Genomic DNA, 20,535 nt, shown 5'->3' with positions numbered 1-20,535 from the left:
TACCTCACAAGGAATACTTTGTACAAAGATTATTACAACAGTGTGTAGGTTGTGAATACATGGTGCAGTTGGTCACAGAGCCCTAGCTTTATTCTCCACTGCCCTGCACCTTGTTTCGAAATTTACACCTGTGCAAAATGGCCAGTTCACATTGGTGGTCATTTACACCATTCTGAACTTAGTACCAGAATAAATCACTATACAAAATGCAAGGCATTGGAGAATAAACCCTTTTGTGTTCTGACTTTTTCTGCATTATTAAATAATAATTTCTAAGAAAGACCACAACATTTTGCATGAAGCTTTACAACCACAGTCTGACCTGATATCCTAGAGCAGTGCTTTTGAAAGTTAGGGTTGTGACCCAGCACTGGGTCACAGAATGCAAAGCACCCAGGGACCCTGGCAGCTGGCCAGAAAAAACTAGTAGTCCCTACCCAGAAGCAGCCAGCAGCAGGTCTGGCTCGTAGGTGAGGGGGGCCCCCACAGGGCTCCACGTGCTGCCCTCGCCCCAAGCACCGGGGTTCCCATCCAATGGGAGCTGGGTGTGTGCATGCCTACTGATGAGAGCCGCATGAAGCCGCTTGTGCACCTCTGCCTAGGAGCTACTGGCCACTTCTAGGGCGCAGTGCGGTCTGCAGTGCCAGGACAGGCAGGAAGCCTGCCTCTGCACCCTGGCTGCACTGCTGACTGGGAGCCACCCGAGGTAAGCCCGTGCCCCAACCCCTGCCCCAGCCCTGAGCCCCCGCCCAGAGCCCCTTCCTGCACCTCAACCCCATCATCTCAGGGCCTGCACCCCCAGCCCAGAGCCCTATCCCCCTCCCATACCCCTGCCCCTGCCCTGAGCCCCCCCAAAATCGAGCTCCTTTCTACAACCCAAACTCCTGATTCGCATCACCACACCAGAGCCTGCAACCCTAGCCCAGAGCCCTATCCCACACCCCAAACCCCTCATTCCCAGCCCCGCCCCACGGCCCTCACCCACCCCCCAAGCCAACCCTCTGCCCCAGCCCTGAGTTCCCTCCCACATCCCAAACCCCTCATCCCCAGCTCCACTGGGTTGTGGGCATCAACAATTTTCTTCAACTGGGTCGCCAGAAAAAAAGTTTGAAAACCACTGGCTTAGAGGAAGAGCCCATTGCTGTCACACAGGAAAGCTGTTTTCAGTTCCTAAACCCAGCTCCTTGCTTCTTGGTCAGCCGGAACTAGGAGTACAGTATAGTGTATTCAATTCCTTGTGTAGGAAGTGCATCATATCATTTTGCAACAGTCCCTCCAAATAAATAGTTAATATGCAGATTGTGATGAGGGACTTTCTGGTGGGTTATTTATTATTACTGGGAAGGGTGGGTTTATTATTCTTTATATGGGCAGTCCACTAAGGGTGTAGTCTCTGGTTTTTTGTATAAACTGGTGGAAACCCACCAGAAGCATTTTCAGTTTGAGATTTTGGAATAGATGGTGCATCCAAACTGAAACTCGGTGATTCCACCCCAGAGAATAGGCAACACAAGAAGTTGCTGGCTGACTGAAGATATAGAGTTCCTCAGAGGGCAGGCCAGCACAAAATAGGCAAAAGAGCCATTTGGAAGGTTGTAGAGAGCATCAAGAGACGTATAGCTAGAGAAAAGAAGAGCCTTTTGAATGGGCAGGGACAGAGAGAAACAAGTAGAGGGAAGGCAGGGATAAGAAACAACTTTGGGTAGGAATGAGAAATAAGGAAAGTAAGGCACCAGAGGAAAGAAGGGTGGAAGAGGAAATATAACCAAATCAGAGAAAAAGTAGGTATCTCCTTGTTTTGTGCTGGCCTGCACACTGAGGTAGGTGAGAAGGTTGAGTGCAACACAATTTTATGGGTAAAGGGCATTGCAGTGGTGCTGGTGAGAGCTGAATTTGGCACTCAGGTTAGTAAAATTTCATTTAAAGTACTCATAGTTCCGCATTTGACTTTATTTCTGTATAGACAACTGGAGATCTAGCTGATCATATGAGTGTTGTCTTGTGAAAACTGTAGGTGAGACAGCAGTGAAGGTGCTCTGATACATTGTGGAAAAGTAAGCAGTAGAGATGGTTTCACAGCTTTGACACTAATTGGACTGGGGACATGTTATCTGTGTTTATAGAATACAGACTCTTCCAGCTCTCGGAGTAAGAGAATGAGCACAACTGACATTTAACAAGAAATAATTATTTCCTGTTTGTGAAAAATAACAGCATACACACTGTATTATAGTGTTATTTTCAATAAACGCGTGTCAGCAGTATGCTGAGTTGATAGATTGTAGCTATATCAGTCTCAGCTGCCACAAAATAAACTTGTCTGTTCTATGGGGTAGTACTGTATGTGAATGATTGATCTTGAAAAGTGTTATTAATAGTTAAATTATGGAACCTTTTAGCAGAGTGGCTGGAGATCAGCCAGAGATGCAGTGAAAACATGCTGCCTGCTGTAATTAAGTCTCTTGTATCTTCTAATTATCTGTGAAATTTATACATCCTTTATCTCCCTTCCCCACCCCATTTAGAATTAAAGTGATATTTATTGTTCATGTCAGGTAGCCAAGTGAGTCACCTTTCCATGTCATTCATAGCAGTTCTGCCAGTTTTGTTTATAGTTCAGTGTAGAAACAGATGTTAGGGCATTAAGTACTAGTACTTTTCCTCCCTGCTTCCCCACTTAAAACATGCCTAACTACTTCAGGCTTTTTTTCCCCCCCTCTCCTGTTTCTTGGGTGGGAGAGTATAGCAGATCACTGACTCACCACCATGGCGCCTCTTGCTGGTTATCCAAGAATTAGCTCAATTTCAGCATTCAGAGCACCACCTGCTGGCCAGTCTCTCTCTTTCCTCAGGCCCCCTCAACCCCAATGCCCTTTACCTTGGAGTTCTGCCCATAGTAGTATTCCCACAATCTGGGTCTCCCCTCCCAGAGGAACTCCCACCCCCACTATGCCCACCTTGCCCCAATAGCTACTGCCACTCATCATCTAGCCGCCTTTTCCTGGGGCAGACTTCAATCTGTAATGGCCATTCATCACTGGCAAGGGGGTTGGACCAGCTGCCTCTGAATATCCCCGGGCTGCACCTCTGCAGCCCCAGTATCTCCTTAGGCCTTAACCAGGTCTCAGCCTGGGGAGTTGCCAGGCTGGAACGCCCCAGCTCCTCTTGCCCTTCCCCAGCATTGCTCTGCTTCAGGGACTCTGTGCTCCCAGGCAGCCAGGTCCTTCCCACTCCAGGAGTGGGACTGACTGAATTCCTCCCTTAGCCCTTATATCAGGGCCAGCTCTGGCCTGATTGGGTGTGTCCACAGCTGTGGCTGCCTCCCCAGTCAGCCTTTTCCCCAGCAGCGGGGTAATTGCCCAACTACAGGGAGGACCTATGTACTATTTAGCTATAGCGTTGTTATTTATTCGTATTACTATAGCAGTATGGGGCCCTACCCATAGACCAAGATCCCAGTATGCTAGGTGTTGTACAAACACAGAACAAAAAAGTTGGTTTCTTCAGTCTATAATGCAAGTTTTCTAATCTTTTAATCATTCTCTACTAAAGAGTGCCTTCATCTACAGAGCTAAATTCCTCATATCCATCACCAATTTCATGAAAGGTTCCAGTAGCAATGAAGTCTGATGAAATCTAGAGTTAGCACTGTTTCTTTTAATTAGACAATTCCTAAATAATAATTGGAGATATATCTATCTCTTAGAATTGGAAGGGACCTTGAAAGGCCATTGAGTCCAGCCCCCTGCCTTCATGAGCAGGACCAAGTACTGAATTTTGCCCCAAATCCCTAAGGGGCCCCCTCAAGGATTAAACTCACAACCCTGGGTTTAGTAGGCCAATGCTCAAACCACTGAGCTACACCTCCTCCCTAAGTCCTGGTTAAATATATAATTATAGATATCTTATTCACATAGCTTTTAAACTGCATTTTGGAAGAATTATTCAACATCATAAAAGAGCCTCCAGGTGAAGGCAGTGGGAATAGACTTTAAGGGAAAAGGCGAGGGTCCTAAAAGTAAAGTTTTATGCTTTTTCATTTGTATTGTTTTTTACAGCTGTGTTTTTTTCCCCCATATATAATGTATATATTTACAATCACATTCTGCTTCCCCAGGAAGTGGAATTTTAGTGATGGTTCTTTTATTAAAATGTGTTTTTTATAAATATCAAAGAAAACTACTAATCATTAAGATTTAGCATAGGCTTGACCTAGAATCTATCCCTTGACCATTATCCTCTACTACTTCCTCCTTTTAATCCAAAATCATGTTTCTGCAAACATTCTTGCATATTCTATTTTGCAATCAGTGACAGCAGAGTTTGGGAGAAATGGGAAATAATTTCAGTCAGAATATGATTGAGAGAATGAGGCTCTAATTCCTGTTGAATTTCTGTAGGAATTGTTTCCAAAAGAGCCAGTGATATTGGGGTGATGATGATTGATTTTTATTATTTATTATTTATAGTATCCAAAGGCTCCAGTCAGATTGAGGCTCCATTCTGTACAAACACAAAAAAGAGAATTCCTGCTCTAAAGGATTTACAGTCTACAAGGGTGTGATCCTTTTGAGAATGACTCTGATGGTGGCTCTAAATTTTGAATAGATGAAGTTCAGACTTCACTATGTTGTGCAATTAAAAAGTTACATCAAAAGGGACTTCTGATTAGTTTTCTGCTGTCTTACTGTAAGCCTCAACTTTCTGCTTTTTTATCTTCTAGACCAGGAATTTGACTGTGGATGGGAATTTTGGAGTGTGGTCTCAATGGAAACCCTGCACCCACACTGATGGTACCAGTGTTGGCTCCTGCCTCTGCAGAACTCGCTTGTGTGACAGTCCAGCACCTCAGTGTGGAGGCTGGCAGTGCGAAGGACCAAGTATGGAGATTGCCAACTGCTCCAGGTAATCCCAAGACCCAAACAGATCCTATAGGGTATCTTATTTTAAAGTATTAAAAATAAAACACATTTTCAGTAATACTTCTTTGAACCCTTATCCACAGCCTTCCTATTCCTTCTTGAATATGAAACTGCTTATGATGATAGTCACAGCAGCATGGGACATAAGCCTCTCAGACTTCGCTGGGAGAGAGAACTGGCCAAGTGGGGAAAATTAACTTCAAGTTTTGTGAAACTATTTAAGTTGACCACAATTAACATTAACAACAGAAATATAGGGGGGGGGATCAATGCATTTGGTGACACCCACAGTTTAAAGCCCTGGAGTTTAGTAATTTATTGGGGCACAGAGAGACTTTTGCAGGACCAGGAAGCTTTTTTTAAACATTAGTTCTGGCCCAGTTATCAGAAAGAACACATTTTGAGGGCCAAGGCCCAGGAGTCACTACCCTTTAGCACCACCTCCACTGGACCAGCTCTCAGAATTTGTGAATACTGCACTAGGGATGGGGAGCAAAAGGAGGGTGCTTGTCTCTCTGCACTGGAGAGGAGGTAGGTCCACTGTAGCCTGTGCTGATAGCATAATATCCTGGTCTGTGGCCCACCAAGTTTGGTCTTACAGCCACTTTTCCATCCCAGAGCACTCACCTGACCTCATAGACAGAATACTGGAGCAGATCATTTTTCAATCTAAACTTAGAAACAAAGTGTTTGTTTTGAATAGTCATGGCCAAGTTAGCGGGTGCAGGATTAGCAGACTTGTGCTGACAACTGGTGATAGTGAAGGAAGTGGGGCTAATTTGATGTGGCACTCATGTTTCAAACATTTTTTGCACCTAACTCTCAAGTTGGCACTTGTTAAATGGTCTGTTCTGTTCATTTCCAGAAGTTCCTTCTTTTATCACTTTCTCTAGTACATAACTTATGCTACACTAGTAGCAAATACTTTAACTTCCAAATCACCTCATGATATTTTGCATGAATCAGAACAGTTATTATCCTGCATGTAATGGTAAACAAAATCATTCCAGCTGATATAAAATGCAATAATGAATGGGTGTAAATAGATAAGAAAAATCAATACGGTGCTTACAGTTGACTGTAGAGTAGAGAATTGTGAGCAGAAGAGAGGATAAGGATACTATATGAAGCTAAATATTTGAACAAGAGTTAGTAGGTATCTATTGTTCCTGAAGTATAGACTTTAATGCCCACATTTTGAAAGGTATTTAGAGGTGTTTAGGCATTGCTGCACTCACTCCTGCAGTGTCTCACTGATTGAGGAGCCAAAATTTCATTTTAAAAAGAGATTTAGGCACTTAGACAGTCAATGGGATTTTGGCTTCTAAGTGCCTAAATCCCCTTTTAAAATGAGACTTAGGCTCCTAAATCAAATGGGCATTGCAGCACTGAGTGCAGCAATGCCTAAACGCCTTTAAAAAGCTGGGCCTGAAGGCTTAGATGGATTTAGAGAAATGCTCAGAGGCTCACCACAGCTATTATCATAGTCACTCCCCTGCTAACATTACATCATCTCATTTGTATAACCACTCATACTAATAATTGATTTTCAGAGGTACTGTACTGGGCACCCAAAGCTCCCATTGATTTTAATACATCTGAAAATGATGCCATTGATCCTAATCCTTACAGTAATCTACCCTGTTTTTCTGTCCAAAGTCAGTAGCTGTGAACTATGATATTTTTCAGGCAGCCATTTTCTGTAGTGTCAAATTATGGGTCCATTAAAACAAGGGAAGATTCATGCAATGCTCAAATAGCAATAAACCATTAGTAAAAGTTAAAACTGCACTTTTTGGCCAACTATTGAAATGATCTGACAAGTTAAACATTTTTATCCTCTTGTATTATTGAACCAGTTGAGCTTTTTAATTTTTGAATCATTTCCCAATAGAGTAAGACATTTTGTATTATATTTACCTTAGTATTCTTTTAAAATGTTTATAATGAAATCTCAAGAGCATAACATTGTTGAGTTTGATTTTTGTTGAATTTCTTATCTTTACTAGCAATTTTCAGGTGTGAAGGAACCCGATGGGAACTGCTATAATTCATTGATTTCTTTAGGGTTTAAAATTTCATTCCAGACGTTTGGCATGATACTGTTCATATTAAAGTCAACAGGAGTTAGCCACTGACTTTAATGGGAACATGACTGTGCCTTCTAGGGATTTACAAGTATAAGAAATCCATATTGATTCTGTTAGCTCTATCAGCACCTTTTGGTACTCTTACCCGTAAGGTATTGTTACCGTATTTGAGGATTTTGTGGAATTCTGAGCTCATGTAATTGTCTCCTCTTGAAATCTTACTTCTCCTGGAACTTGATTTTTTTTCTTTTTCCTTTATGTATTTATTTATTTATTTATTTATTACAGAAAAGGAAGGGCATGAACTTGAAGTTTTTAATCTTCCTTAAAAGACATGCTATAAATAATACAGACTCTCTAACCCAGCAGCTCTCAAACTTCATTGCTCCGCAGCCCCCTTCTGACAACAAAAATTACTACATGAACTCAGGAGAGGGGACCGAAGCCTGAGCCTGCCCCAGCCCCACCACCCGTGATGCGGGGGGAGGGGGAAGGGAGACAAAGCCTGAGCCCCATTGCCTTGGGTAGGTGGGGAGCGGGGGCAAAGCCAAATCTCAAGGGCTTCAGCCCCAGACAGAGGGCCTGTAACCTGAGCCCTGTTGCCCAGGGCTGGAGCCCTTCGGCTTTGGTCCTGGGCAGTGGAGCTTGAGTTTGGGCTTTGGCCCCAGGTGGTGGGGCTCGGGCTTTGGCTTCGGCCCCAGGCCCCAGCAAGTCTAAAGTTAACCCTGGCAACCCCATTAAAATAGGGTTGCGACCCACTTTGGGGTCCCAACCCACAGCTTGAGAACTGCTGCATTAAATTACTTGAGCAATATGTAATTCAGAATTCTCTCCAAAAGGTTGATGTGGGAATTTAAATAGTAAATGTATCCAGAATAAATTAACTGAGGAGAATTAAGTTCTATTTTCTGTTATTAGTGTTTTGGGTTCTGAAATAATATAGGAGAATGTCAGATTGTCTTCCTGCCCTATAACGTGTATTAGTAAACAACATATGTCATTTTATTTTATAAAAACTAAAGTAAACATTTGCGACCGTGGCAATGAATTTGGTTAAAAGTTAGAAATGTGAGGTTTTTTAAAAAAAATACTTCATTGAGCTTTGAACAGAGTAATACATGTCATTAGCCTAAATAATTATCAATGTATACATGGATTTGCTCTGATGTGGACTGTTAATAAGAATGTTAGCAGAAAAAGGATGCATCCCTGTTATTTTTAAAATATATAATACAACTTGGAGAGGTTAAACAAAATATATATGTTAAACCCAATGGGAATAGTAATATTACATAGTCCCAGTTTAGGGGAGATTCATCTCTAGAAGTATTTGCAGTGAAATTCCAATATCCTGTGGTCAATTGTCAGAATTGTCCAAGGCACAATAAAAGCATTTATAGTTTTCTGACAGGTCGATGGGGTTGCTTGTGATGGTCGGGGGAAGCCCAGGGTCTCATTTCTGGTTTATGTCTTATGTTCCTAAAAGCTCATGCTTCAGGGTTTCAGCCAGTCACCTGCAGGCATCAGGAAGGGTTTGTCCCTCCCCCATGTATTTTGTTTTGTTCTTTTAATCTCCTTACTTTGAACCATCAGGGATGCCCGCAGTTGGAGATTCAGTGGGGTGGGCAAAGGCTGTGAGGTATCACTGAGCATTTTCTGTTTCAGGTGCTTGGCTGGCTAGCTCTTGCTTACATGCTGAGGGTCTAACTGATCACCATATATGCAGTGGGAAGGAATTTTTCCCCAGGTCAGATCGGCAGCATCCTTGAGAGGTTTTTGCCTTCCTCTGCAGTGGGTGGATCACTTGCCAGGATTATCTGGGTATATCTCACTTAATCATTTCCCTGCTATTATGGGGTCTCGGGCACTGATGCACCTTGGTCCCTCCCATTTTTGGCCTATGGCACATAATAGTCTAGCTTCTTGTAGTCTATGATATTTTGGTCTGTTTTCAGTTGTGTCAGCTGCTCGATGGTGTTGGAGACGTGTCAGATAGAGGAGGTCAGACTAGATGATCTGGTGGTCCCTTCTGGCCTTAAATTCTATGTTTCATACCTTCTTACATAGTCAGATTACAAGGACTTGTATGGGTTTTATATTTGTTTGGTCATTGGGCCCATTTTAGCAGTAATATATCATATAGACCAGATCAAAACAATGGCAAAAACAAGTATCTTTTTTTCCACCAAGTGTTCTTCTGGAAGTTTAACTCCATGCAGAATTAATTATCTCTGCAGATATTAATGGGCCAAATTCTGTTCTCAGTTACACCCATGTAGCTGCTCACTGTATATTATAACAGATGATAGAGCCAAGGCTTCTTATTCTACTAGAAATGGGGGCTGGACTCCATGGACTTCCTGGTCACCCTGCAGTACCACCTGTGGAATTGGTTTTCAAGTCCGCCAGCGTTCATGCAGCAATCCAACTCCTCGGCATGGGGGCCGTGTGTGTGTGGGACAGAACCGTGAGGAGAGGTGAGTTATCTTTTCTCCACTGCCTGTTTTAATTTTTTTCCATTCAGGTTCATTTTCATGTTACATTTTTCTCTTTTACCTGCTTTCTCTTTCTTTTCTTTTAAATTTCCACTACAATATCTTACTACAATTACTATTAACAAGGATATGGACTTCAGCTGTGCATTCAGTTTTCACTTAGCTGAATTCTTCCCGAACAAGCTGAGCTCCCAGCAGTGCCAGTCAGCTGATTGTGTTGAGGCACTCCTCTCTACTATCCCTTCATAATCTGGAAATTGATTATACTGTGTTTGAATTGCAACTTGACCAGACTCAAACTCTGCAGTAAAGTGTTGTTAGATCACAGCACTTCATTACTGGTGGACTAAGTTCAATTTTTATATCTTAAATAAAATTAAGCATCAATACAGCAAGTTTTTGGGAAAGTTTTAAGGGTTTTTTTTGTATCTAATATTTTATTCCAGTATGGTGTATATTTATGTCCTTTAGTAAGTACAGCTGAAATTGTTTGTGTGTATATTAACCTCTCAACAGTTCAAGTCAGCTTTTAACTTGGTCTTTTATTTCACAGTTCGTTGCTTCCCCCAGTACTAGATGTTTTGTCATACTATCTCAAAATGTACAGTTTGGTCTTTGATTCCATCACTCACACATCTAAGAGACTCCAATTTATTATTACCTTCCATGAATCCCAACAAAGAAATTAAACATTCATTATATATATATATTTAGACAGACTACTGCATTGAGATGTATTATCTTGTTTCCAGGGGCATCCTGTCAGCTTCAGAAGAAATAGCAAGCTGTGATACAATCATAGAATCATAGACTCTCAGGGTTGGAAGGGACCTCAGGAGGTCATCTAGTTCAACCCCCTGCTCAAAGCAGGACCAAACCCAACTAAATCATCCCAGCCAGGGCTTTGTCATGTAGTAGTGTTTAAAATTCTGAGTACATGAGCCATCAGTTCCAAAAAATGTATAAGGATCTATTTTTTCTTGGATGCACATTTTAAATTTGCATTAGTGTTCCTGTAAGGTACATTCACGGAACCAGGGGAAAACAGATCACTGATTTTTTTCACTAAATCTGCATCTTTCCAGTGATAAAGATAATGAGAAAAATTAGATTAGCAACTTTATCATTTCATGTTAACAAGTCATTCCAATGGGCCAGTGTTGCACGCCACACTGCTGTTTTCATAGAAATTCTAGGACTGTGTCCATGTAACACAAAATTTAAAGGGCGAGTGTCATAGAAAATGTGCACACTTCTGGCTGCTTCAGAGCAATGCATATATACCATTCTCTGGTCAAAACACCAAGATTTTGATATGCTGTAATATACTCTCAGCAGATAGGTTATCCAAGTAAAAAGCTGCCCCCAGGAAATATGGAACTTTAACTAAAATCTCATAGCTCTCTCTCAGCTTTAACACCAGTTATCAGTTTTGTTGCGATGACTGGTCAGTACAGTGCAAAAGAGAATCTGAGTGAGTTTATATTAAAAAGGAGTTGAGATTTGAGTAAAATTCATATGGTGAGTTTTGGTTAAGTATTGTGTCATTTTTTGTATTATAATTGTAAAATGGATTAAAGGATAGACACTGTAAAGAACAAATATTGACAGGTATGTATCACAGGGGCTTGGCATGTCCAACATGGGCCGCCCTCATTTACGCAGTGCATGGTTGATACACCTCATCACAGAGTCATCGAGAATCCGTGCTCAGTCAGGCTGTCACAATCAGGAACTCAGGAGCCATGGATAGAGCAGAGAAAGCAGTCAGTCTGTGGTCCCTGGGCCTTCTGTCTGGGATAATCAATAGCAGTTTGGGGGCCCTAATCCTCTGGGCGAGGCAGAGCAAACAGACAGTGTATATCAAGAGTCCCTGGTAGTCACATCTAGTGGCAAGTGTAGGGCAGTGGGAGGGGAACCCGGACCCACCCTATTCCACCGGGTTCTGACCCAGGGCCCCATGAAGCCAGTAAACTTCCTATTAAGGATAGAGGGATCAGCTCATAACATGTTCCCTATTAGACAACTGGTGCCTCCCTTAAGGGGACGACATGTCACCTACCCATGTGTCTCCTCCCCCTTTGCTCTCCCTGCCCCCTCCCCACCCTACATTACCTGCGTGGGGGAGAGGGGCTCTATCCTCCCACTGCCACCGGCTCCCCCTGTCCCTGCATGTTCAGCTGCTCTCCCTGGAAACCAGGCCCGGGTGGAGAGTGGGATGGAGCTGCTCCCGGTTGCTGCTGTTTGCAGCATAGCCAGCTTCCTGGAAGAGAGCCTGGGTTGAGAGGGGCGGCAGTGGCAGCACACTCCCTGCCCAGGCTCGACTTCTGGGGACAGGGGCCGAACATGCTGCGGGGAGGAGGCTCCAGCGCGTTTGGCCGCTGTCCCTGGAAGCCAATCCCAGGATGGGGGTTAGCCCGCTGCTGCTGCAGCCAGGTGCTCTCCCAGGCAGCTGCTGTGCTGTACCAGGCAGCATCCCAGCATGGCTGGAAGAGGTTCTGGCCCTGCCCCTTCCACTCCCCGCCTGGGAAGTTTGCTGGGGAGGGGGGGGCACTTGGCCCTGCAGGCACCCCCAACACATCACCTCTTCCTACCATAAAGCCCATCTTAAGCATCTCCTTGGCTAGCAATGTCTTGGCGTTCCCATCAGTTTCCACAGTTGGTTGTTCCTCCACAGCGTTGTCCAGGTCCATGGCCTCAGTAGTCTGGAGAGTCGATGGTTCCTCTGCAGGAGCCTGCAGCACATGTCCTTCCTCCTCTTCAGCCAGTCCCTACTGAGCTGAGTTGTCTCCTTTTATCTGTCCTTTCCACCTAGAGCATACACAGCAGGAGAGAGGGGGCGTGGTCTCCTGAGCCCACAATGATTTGTCAGCCCCACTGGCCCAGTGTGCAGTCCATAAACCCCGTCACAATATAGAAAATAAGAAATCATTTCAGTGAATCAGAAATCAAATGCTCACTATTGAGACAGTGGGTACCCTAGAAAAGCAAGTTGTAAAAAAAGGCAATGATATATGGAATAACTTCAGAAAATAAATAATAATAAATTGCAAGGACCAGATGGTGGTATTGAAGAGCTGTGAAGGTTCAAAAGATTGAAGTAGTTGAGTTACTTAAAAAAAAGTGTAACATCATTTATAAAGCTGCTTTTCCAGACAACTGAAGTACAACCTCACTTCATTCCCCAGGACCACCTTGGTACCAGAAAAGTAATTGAGGAAATCATTTTAGATTACATCTTAAAGAGCAAAGTATACTAAGGGCAAATCAGTGTTAGGTTTTGTAAAAGTAAAACTGCTTTTCTTGTATCTTAGAATTTGTTGAGCTGGCAAAACAGTGAATACAGGAGAATCAGTGGATATAATGGGCTGGATTTACCACTGCTTAACTCCAGTACCAAATGAGTTACACCTGTATAAAACTGGAGTAATGCATTGTTAAATCAGGCCCATATATTTAGTAGTGCTGAGCCAATAATTCACAACTAACAATTTACTAAGAAAGTGTAACTTCTTTTCCTGCTTCCAGAACAACAGCAAGGAGATTGTGATTTCCTCAGGTTTATTCACTGAAATTATGTAACAAATTTTCGATGCATTTTTAACTATATTGCTTCATTATGACCAGTTGCACGTCTGAATTCAATATCCAAGAGTGTTAGCTAGTTGTAGTTAATCAGATATTTCACAGAGTATTGTTTCTGTATCCTGACTGTACAAATACACACTCACTTCAGCTTCAAATACTTATGCATGTAAATACAAAACTCAGTTTCCACAAGTATTTGCAAACAAATTTGAAGCAGGTTTTCTATGAACTTTTGTGCTCATAAAATTTCATTGTGTGGAAAATTCCATAGAAAGTAAACACAAAAGGTGCATGAGCTTGGCTGATGCTAAATTACTTACAAATCTGAGTGAATATTCATTTAAAAAAATTTATCCTGCTCAAGTATATATGGCCAGATTTCCCCCTTAGTTACATCCATGAAACCTTACAAACTCCCTGATCTTCAGAGATTTACACACGTCACGCATAACTTTATGCATGTGAGAAATCCCTTCAAATCAATGGGACTATTTACCAGTTTAAAGTTAAGCACAGGGGTCTTTTATGACCCAGGGCTCAAGCAGAAGAATGAAAAAATGGTTAAAAGTTAGGAACTCAGGCCAGGTCTACGCAACATACCTCTATCAGTATAACTACATCACGCAGGGATGTGAAAAATGCACACCCCTGAGCGATGTAGTTATACTGATCTAACCCCCTGCCCCTGTGTAAATGGTTCTATGTTGACAGGAGACCTTCTCCCCTCAATATAGCTATCACCTTTTGGGCAGGTGGATTAACTACACCGATGGGAGAAGCTCTCCCGTCACCATAGGAGCATCTTCATGTTCAGCATTACAGTGGTACGTGAAGACGAGCCCTAAGAATAGGATTACATGGCCAATCTCAGCGTATAGAGAAGTTAATAGTACAGCTGCTGTTCAGTGTATTTAGAAACAATTTGGAGAAGGAGTGAGAGTAGTGGAGTGGCAACATTTGCTGACAATAGATTATTTCTCATCAAAACTGAAGAGTGAAGCATCCTGATGAGTTCCTGAAGGACCTCAGAAACGGCTTCATTTTTCTCTGTGTGGGCTATTTCTTTGAAGACCATGGAAACTGTTCAAGTTTCAGTGTATGATTATTCCTCTTCCTTCCTCCCTTGTGTGTAAGGGTTTCTCCCCTCCCATACTGTGTTAGAAGATGGAGGATCAACTCATTAAACCTACAGATCTCTCTCTCTGCATTTCCACTATCTCCCCTTTTTCCTGCCGCCCCCTTGACAGCCCAGCTCTTACAGGAGCCAAGTTGGCAAGGTATCTCTGACCACTACTCTCCACAGAAAATTAGGGATAGTGGAGAGGAGGCTTCACCATGGGTGAGGAATCCAGTCAGGTTACTTCAGTAACTTGCTTCTCTTTTCTATGAAGGTTTGAGGAAGAGAATCTGACAAAGCTTTGGCCACCTTCCCCTCCCTGCCCACACCTATGGATCGGAATCACTATGGAGGGGTTTGGAGAGATAGGGATGAGTATGCTGCAGAGTCGGCTCACCCCACATCATGCTTAGATCCATAGGTTTCAGCTCCCCTCTGTTCAGGAAAACAGTGGTGAGCGTGGAGTTAAAAACTTGATAATCAAAAAGCCTGTACACAAGTGCAAGGTAATAAACATTAGAAAGGAATCATTTAACTCACTAGTATACACTGGATTCTGGATTATTAAACTGTCAGGACAAATATCTAAGCATCGGCATGGACATGTCAACAGAAACATCTGCTCAATCTTGGTCAAAAATGAAGGAATAAATGAATGGTGAATAAGGGGTTTGGTTCCATTAAGAAAAGAGAGAATAATATGGATGTTGTTGTCAATGATATTTTTACTAAATGCATTTAGTATCAATGACTTTCTTTAAAAAATGACATAGTAGGTATAGAACAAGTTAAGATAAGAGCAATGAAAATAACTGGAAGTGCAGGAGTTGCTTATGTAGGAGAAGAGGTTTGAAAAAGTCTGGGAAGGAGCACTGAAGGAGAACAACTGTGATATTGTTGCCTCTTTCGGCCCAAGCAGTTAGCCGATGTTTGGGGTCTTGAGTGTTGTTTCCTGTAGGAGAAGTTTATGATACAAATAATATATTTCTGTAGGTCAATCCTGTTTATTTACAAAGGATGTACAAAATCCTATTTCTCTGAACACAGTAGGATCAAACAGGAGGCTGTTTCCATTCTCACAGTACTAGGCCTGCCCTTTCAGACATTACTCTGTCCAGAAAATTATTTCATGTGGTGTTCTCTCAGGGCTATCCTATCAGTGCTTCTCTGGCTCTGTCTTGGCTTCTCTGGTCCTGTGTACTGCTGACACATATACACACACAAGACTTCTGAGTTTGCAATCAGCTCCAGGAAAAAAAACCTTTGCCCACCGTAGTTTAGCTTCTGATTAGTCATGCATGTGGCCTACTCTCTTGGAGTAGTGTTTTCTGTTGTTTCAGCTATCTTATTTCCTAAAAGAGTATAAGAACCTATTGAATTTAACCTTAATGCAGAGAGGGTAGCACACACATGAGCCTCAGTGAGGTTTGTGCTTGAGTGAAGATGAAAGAAATGCCTGTTGATAGTAGGATTGCCAGGTGTCCGGTTTTTGACCAGAATGCCCGATCAGAAAGGGACCCTGGTGGCTCCAGTCAGCATCACTGACTGGGCTGTTAAAAGTCAAGTTGGCGATGCAGCGGAGCTAAGGCAGACTCCCCACCTTCTGTGGCTCCATCCAGCTCCCGGAAGCAGCAGCATGCCCCCTCCGGCTCTTATGCGTAGAGGCAGCCAGGGGGCTCTGAGCACTGCCCCCGACCCAAGTAGGGTGACCAGATGTCCCGATTTTATAGGGACAGTCTTGATATTTGGAGCTTTTTCTTATATAGGCATCTATTACCCACCACCCCCGTCCTGATTTTTCACACTTGCTATCTGGTCACCCTCGCCACAGCCTGAACTCCTAATTTCTGGCCCTACCCTGGAGCCTTCACCCCCTCCTGCACCACAAGCCCCTGAGCCAGCCTGGTGAAAATGAGCGAGTGAGAGAGGGTGGGGAGAGCGAGTGACAGAGGGATGGGGGATGGAGTGAGTAGGAGCAGGGCCTCGGAAGAGGGGTGGGACAAGGGTGCTCAGTTTAGTGCAAGTAGAAAGCTGGCAACCCTAGCTGAGAGCCACCAACACCTTCCAGCATAACAATATAGAGGAGTCTAATTGGTGGTTATTATTCACACTCTATTGTAATAGAGTACAAAAACAAAGGGGACACACAATTAACATTACAACACATTTAAAATGAATTAAGAATCCATTTTTACCAACTGCTATATAATTAACCTGTGGTACTCATTGCTGCAAAGTATTATTGAGGCAAAAAACTGTAATTTTTTTAAGCATTATAGCTTTCTAGGAATAAGAATAGCAGTTGCAGTTAAACTAATTTAGGTAAATATTTAAAGGGCTGTCAATCTTTATGCTCCAGGGCATACATTTATCTTCTGCTGTGGTCAGCAAGAAATTTCCCTCTGTGAAATAGAATTGACTATATAAGTGGATTGTTGGAGGGTTTTTTTTTTTTTTTTACTTTCCTTTGAAACATCACATCTATAGGCTGCTTCTGAGAAGGGGATGCTGGAGTAGATTCATCTGTGTTGTTTTTTCTCCCAGAACGGCAATCCTATGTGTGAATAATTGAACTTGAACTCGTCAGAAAAGGAGAGGGGGGATCATTGCACTAGCCTAGCCTTTTTGTGTGTGTGTATGTGTGTGTGTGCGCCATTCTCCCTTCTGCCCCCATCTTAGTTTCTGACTAGTACTAGGCCTGCCCAGAAACACAGATCTTAGTTTCTGACATTGCTTGTTTTGCTGAATTACTGTAGAATGTAAGCCCTCTGGGTCATGGGAAAAAAATTAAAAGGAAGAGAGAGTGTGTGTAAAAGGGAATAAGAAGTTACTGGCTAACTTGAAATGCAGCCGGAAAGAGGCTTAATAAAACATGGCTCAAAACCCCATGCTATAACACAGTTCCCAGACTCACCCCTGCAATTGACCTTTAAACTATAAAAACATACCTGATGGTTTTGGAGCTTGGCTGGCTGAGGTGAATCTAAGACTACACTTGTGTGCTGTGATATTTTCAGAAGAGGAGAAAAATGCAAACCCAGCTCTGTGGCTGATTTTGCTTTATTAAAAATTAAGCAGATTGTATAAGTACTTTGTGATTTTTGTAGCTTCAGATGTATCTTTAACTGGACTTGACTAGCAGAATTCCGGCATTCCTAACCTTTCAAATACTTTGAGTATCAGCTACAAAGTTAATTTGGTAAAGTCTTGTTTCTCCCCTATGCTTATTTGAGAGAGAGCAAGAAACATGACATGTTGACATTTGAAAATGGGACTTGGTATTAAAAAAAAGACACTTAATTTATAACACATTTTATGTGATATGAACCTATAGCTTCTTGGCTTAATGTCAGAGATTCATTTTATTGCATGTGTGTGTCCCAAACTTCATTACAACTGCTTTTCTAAGAGCAGGTGGAATACTGCAAAAATGTGTGCATGTTGCTTTGACTAATAAAAGTATGAAATTTCTTCAGCATATGTGATCCCTTTTACTCTATTCCCATGAATATTCATATTAGCAAATTTTTGTTCACCAACTGATCACAGAGAAGAGTGTCACAAATATGCATGCAAATTGTGCATGTGACTGTTTTTGCACAGTGAATGTTTGCAAAGCCACTGTGAACATTCGGAGGGTTTGGAAGCTATCAGAGCAGAACACCACGATGTAACTTAAGTGACCAATTACAGTATGAACAGCAAATTACTAATAGTGAATATTCAAATAAATAGGTGAATAGTTTGTAAATAATACACGGGCTGGAATATGTTTAGACAACCCATTTCTGGATAATTTGATTTAGCAAATACATAAAAATTGGCGTTTTTCTCAGATAATTCTCACAAAAGGTGGGGAAAGGGTCTCAATCAAATACATTATGTGCTGTGAATAGTTTGCCCTGCTCTACATACACATCAGACCAGATTTTGGTCTCATTTTTCCCATGCAGCCTTGTTAGTTTCAGTGGAGTTGCACTGGCCAGAAAGCAAAATTTGCTCTATGAAGTAGAATCCCACATATAAGGTAAACCTACATCTACATGTGCAGTACAAACACATACACACACACACAGAGCAATTGGTTCTAAACATTCAGAGGGCTTGTCTAGGTAAACAATTAGTGTGAGGCATGCTGGGGTGTAAGCCTACAGTACGCTAGCTTGCTGCTTACTAACTGCCTGTGTGGATCCTGCTACTGTGCATTAAAAGGTACCTAGTCCTCTTTGATCTGTTCCACATTGAAATGGGAGTAGGCCATTGCAAACTAGGGAACTATTAGTGCACAGTAGCAGAGTCCACACAGACACCTAGTCTATATGGCCAAACTAGTGCACTGTATATTTACATCCCATCTTGCCATGCACTAACTATTCACCTTGACAAGCCCCAATACTTTAGTAATAAAGAATTACAGGCTGAGGTTTTTAGGGATTTGTGAAAGAAAGGTCACTGCCACTGATTCTATTGAAGGCAACAGTAGATTTGTAACATCATTATTTGTATTCAAGTATAAAAAAATTGAGATGGAAATATTAATGCTAGTTTTCATGGCAGGACCTTACAAATGGATAGAAACTTGCTGAGTGGGTAAAGGAAAAATAGATATTAGGTAACCAGTACACCAGCAGTAGGAAGGAAGGGAGGAAGGAAGGAAGGAAATTGTGTCCTGTATGATTTTATTCAGGCCAGACAAAATCCATGAAGTAGAATTTGGCTTCTCCCTTTGGATAGCTATATGCTCTTCTGATTCAGGTTGTTTGCAGCCCACTGAGAAAACCTAACTAAGTTACAATGATTCGAAACACACTTTAACATAATCAAAACCCTATAGTATTCCTATGCTTGGAATCATGTTTTATCTCTTATTTTACCTATAAAATGAAATACACTGGGATACTTGAAAAGCAAGCTCAGCTATATTTAAACTGGAAAGAGAAAGCCTGGTTTTTCTAACGAAGCAATGCCAACATAGATGTCTACTTATCTTGTCCGTGAACCAAATTCTGCCCTCAGGTATCTGTGTGTGTTACTTCTACGAAAGCAGCGATTGACCTAACTACTATGGTGAATAATATGCTACCAGTACAAATAAATAGATAGTAGACAGAGATTAGAGAATGAAGAAAATGCTACACCCACAGTATTACAAAATACAATTCCATTAATGCTTATACACTATATATAGTTTGACAACTGTTGCTTGTGATGTTTTAAAAAAAAGCGTTCAACAAATAAATATAAGGCAATCAGGGTAAAACATTTCCATATGCAAACATCTTTCTAAATAATGGAAAATGTAGAAGTTGGAGACCTTTTGTTGTACTAAATAGTTTCTTTTCCCTTGTCACAGATACTGCAATGAGCACTTGCTGTGCCCTCCACATACGTTTTGGACAGGCTGGGGTCCGTGGGAACGTTGCACTACCCAATGTGGGGGTGGGATTCAGGCTCGTCGCAGGATGTGTGAGAATGGCCCTGACTGCCCTGGCTGTAATGTGGTGAGTAGCTTCTATGCCTTCCCATCAACAAATACTTGCATGCATTGCAAATATTTTGATTCATGAGTGTGTATTTATAGCTGTATTGTTTTTATTTTACTGAGAGAAATTCACGTTTGCAAGTTAGAGGATGCTGTTATACGACATTAGCTAGATGAGAGACCTCCTAAAGGAAAGTTGTTACAGATGGGGATTTGTCATAGGCATATTTATTTTGTTTGTTGCAAACTAGGAGAAAAATATGCTCACTTTGTTCTAGTCAGAATTCTGTAAAAGTAGAAGAGGAATATGGGTCCTCACATACTGGACTAATTTTTAAGTTTCCTAAGTTCAGAGCATAAACTTGATAATTGTGAAGTTTGTCATTCATTGATTGTGGACTTTTTGTTAGACCACCAGCAGGCCTGTTCAAAACATAATAAAGGCTAATCTAGAATCTTTTTTGTTTTTTGTTTTTTTTTATATGTCCTTACTCTGTTACTTTTGACATTTATACCACAAGTGAGATTTCACTTTTGCAAGCAGATTGAACACTTTCAAAGGTTTCTTCTCTTTCCTTGATTCAACTTTACGAATTAACCAAGCAGTCTTAAATTCTGCAAAGTCTTTCAAAATATTTTTCTTTCAGTGGTGACAGGTACAAAGGAAAATGTATGACACAGATTGGTGTTTAAATTTCTGTGACTGATGTGGAGAAGTTAGAATGTAATCTGTAATTTTTCCACATAGATCTTTCTTGATAATTGTGTACTAACATTATATGATTCATAAGGCTGAGCAGTATTTTGGATTTAAAATAATCTGCTCATGGTTTCAAGTGAA

The 20,535-nt window shown here is 41.8% G+C and overlaps 1 protein-coding gene across 1 annotated transcript in view; it reads left to right on the top strand.

Annotated features, from left to right (window-relative positions):
• The window catches only part of SEMA5A (semaphorin 5A), a 633,881-nt gene that overhangs the window by 487,036 nt on the left and 126,310 nt on the right, over positions 1-20,535 (top strand). Inside the window, exons 13-15 of the mRNA XM_039523675.1 lie at positions 4,724-4,905; positions 9,346-9,489; positions 19,566-19,713. Coding sequence (XP_039379609.1) covers positions 4,724-4,905; positions 9,346-9,489; positions 19,566-19,713 — 474 coding nt within the window. The remainder of the gene's footprint in view (positions 1-4,723; positions 4,906-9,345; positions 9,490-19,565; positions 19,714-20,535) is intronic.

This window comes from Mauremys reevesii, linkage group 2 (genome assembly GCF_016161935.1).
Source record: "Mauremys reevesii isolate NIE-2019 linkage group 2, ASM1616193v1, whole genome shotgun sequence".
In the NCBI taxonomy this organism is placed as follows: domain Eukaryota; kingdom Metazoa; phylum Chordata; order Testudines; family Geoemydidae; genus Mauremys; species Mauremys reevesii.
Note: the sequence above shows the minus strand (reverse complement) of the source record. Positions and strands in the feature narration are given on the sequence as shown.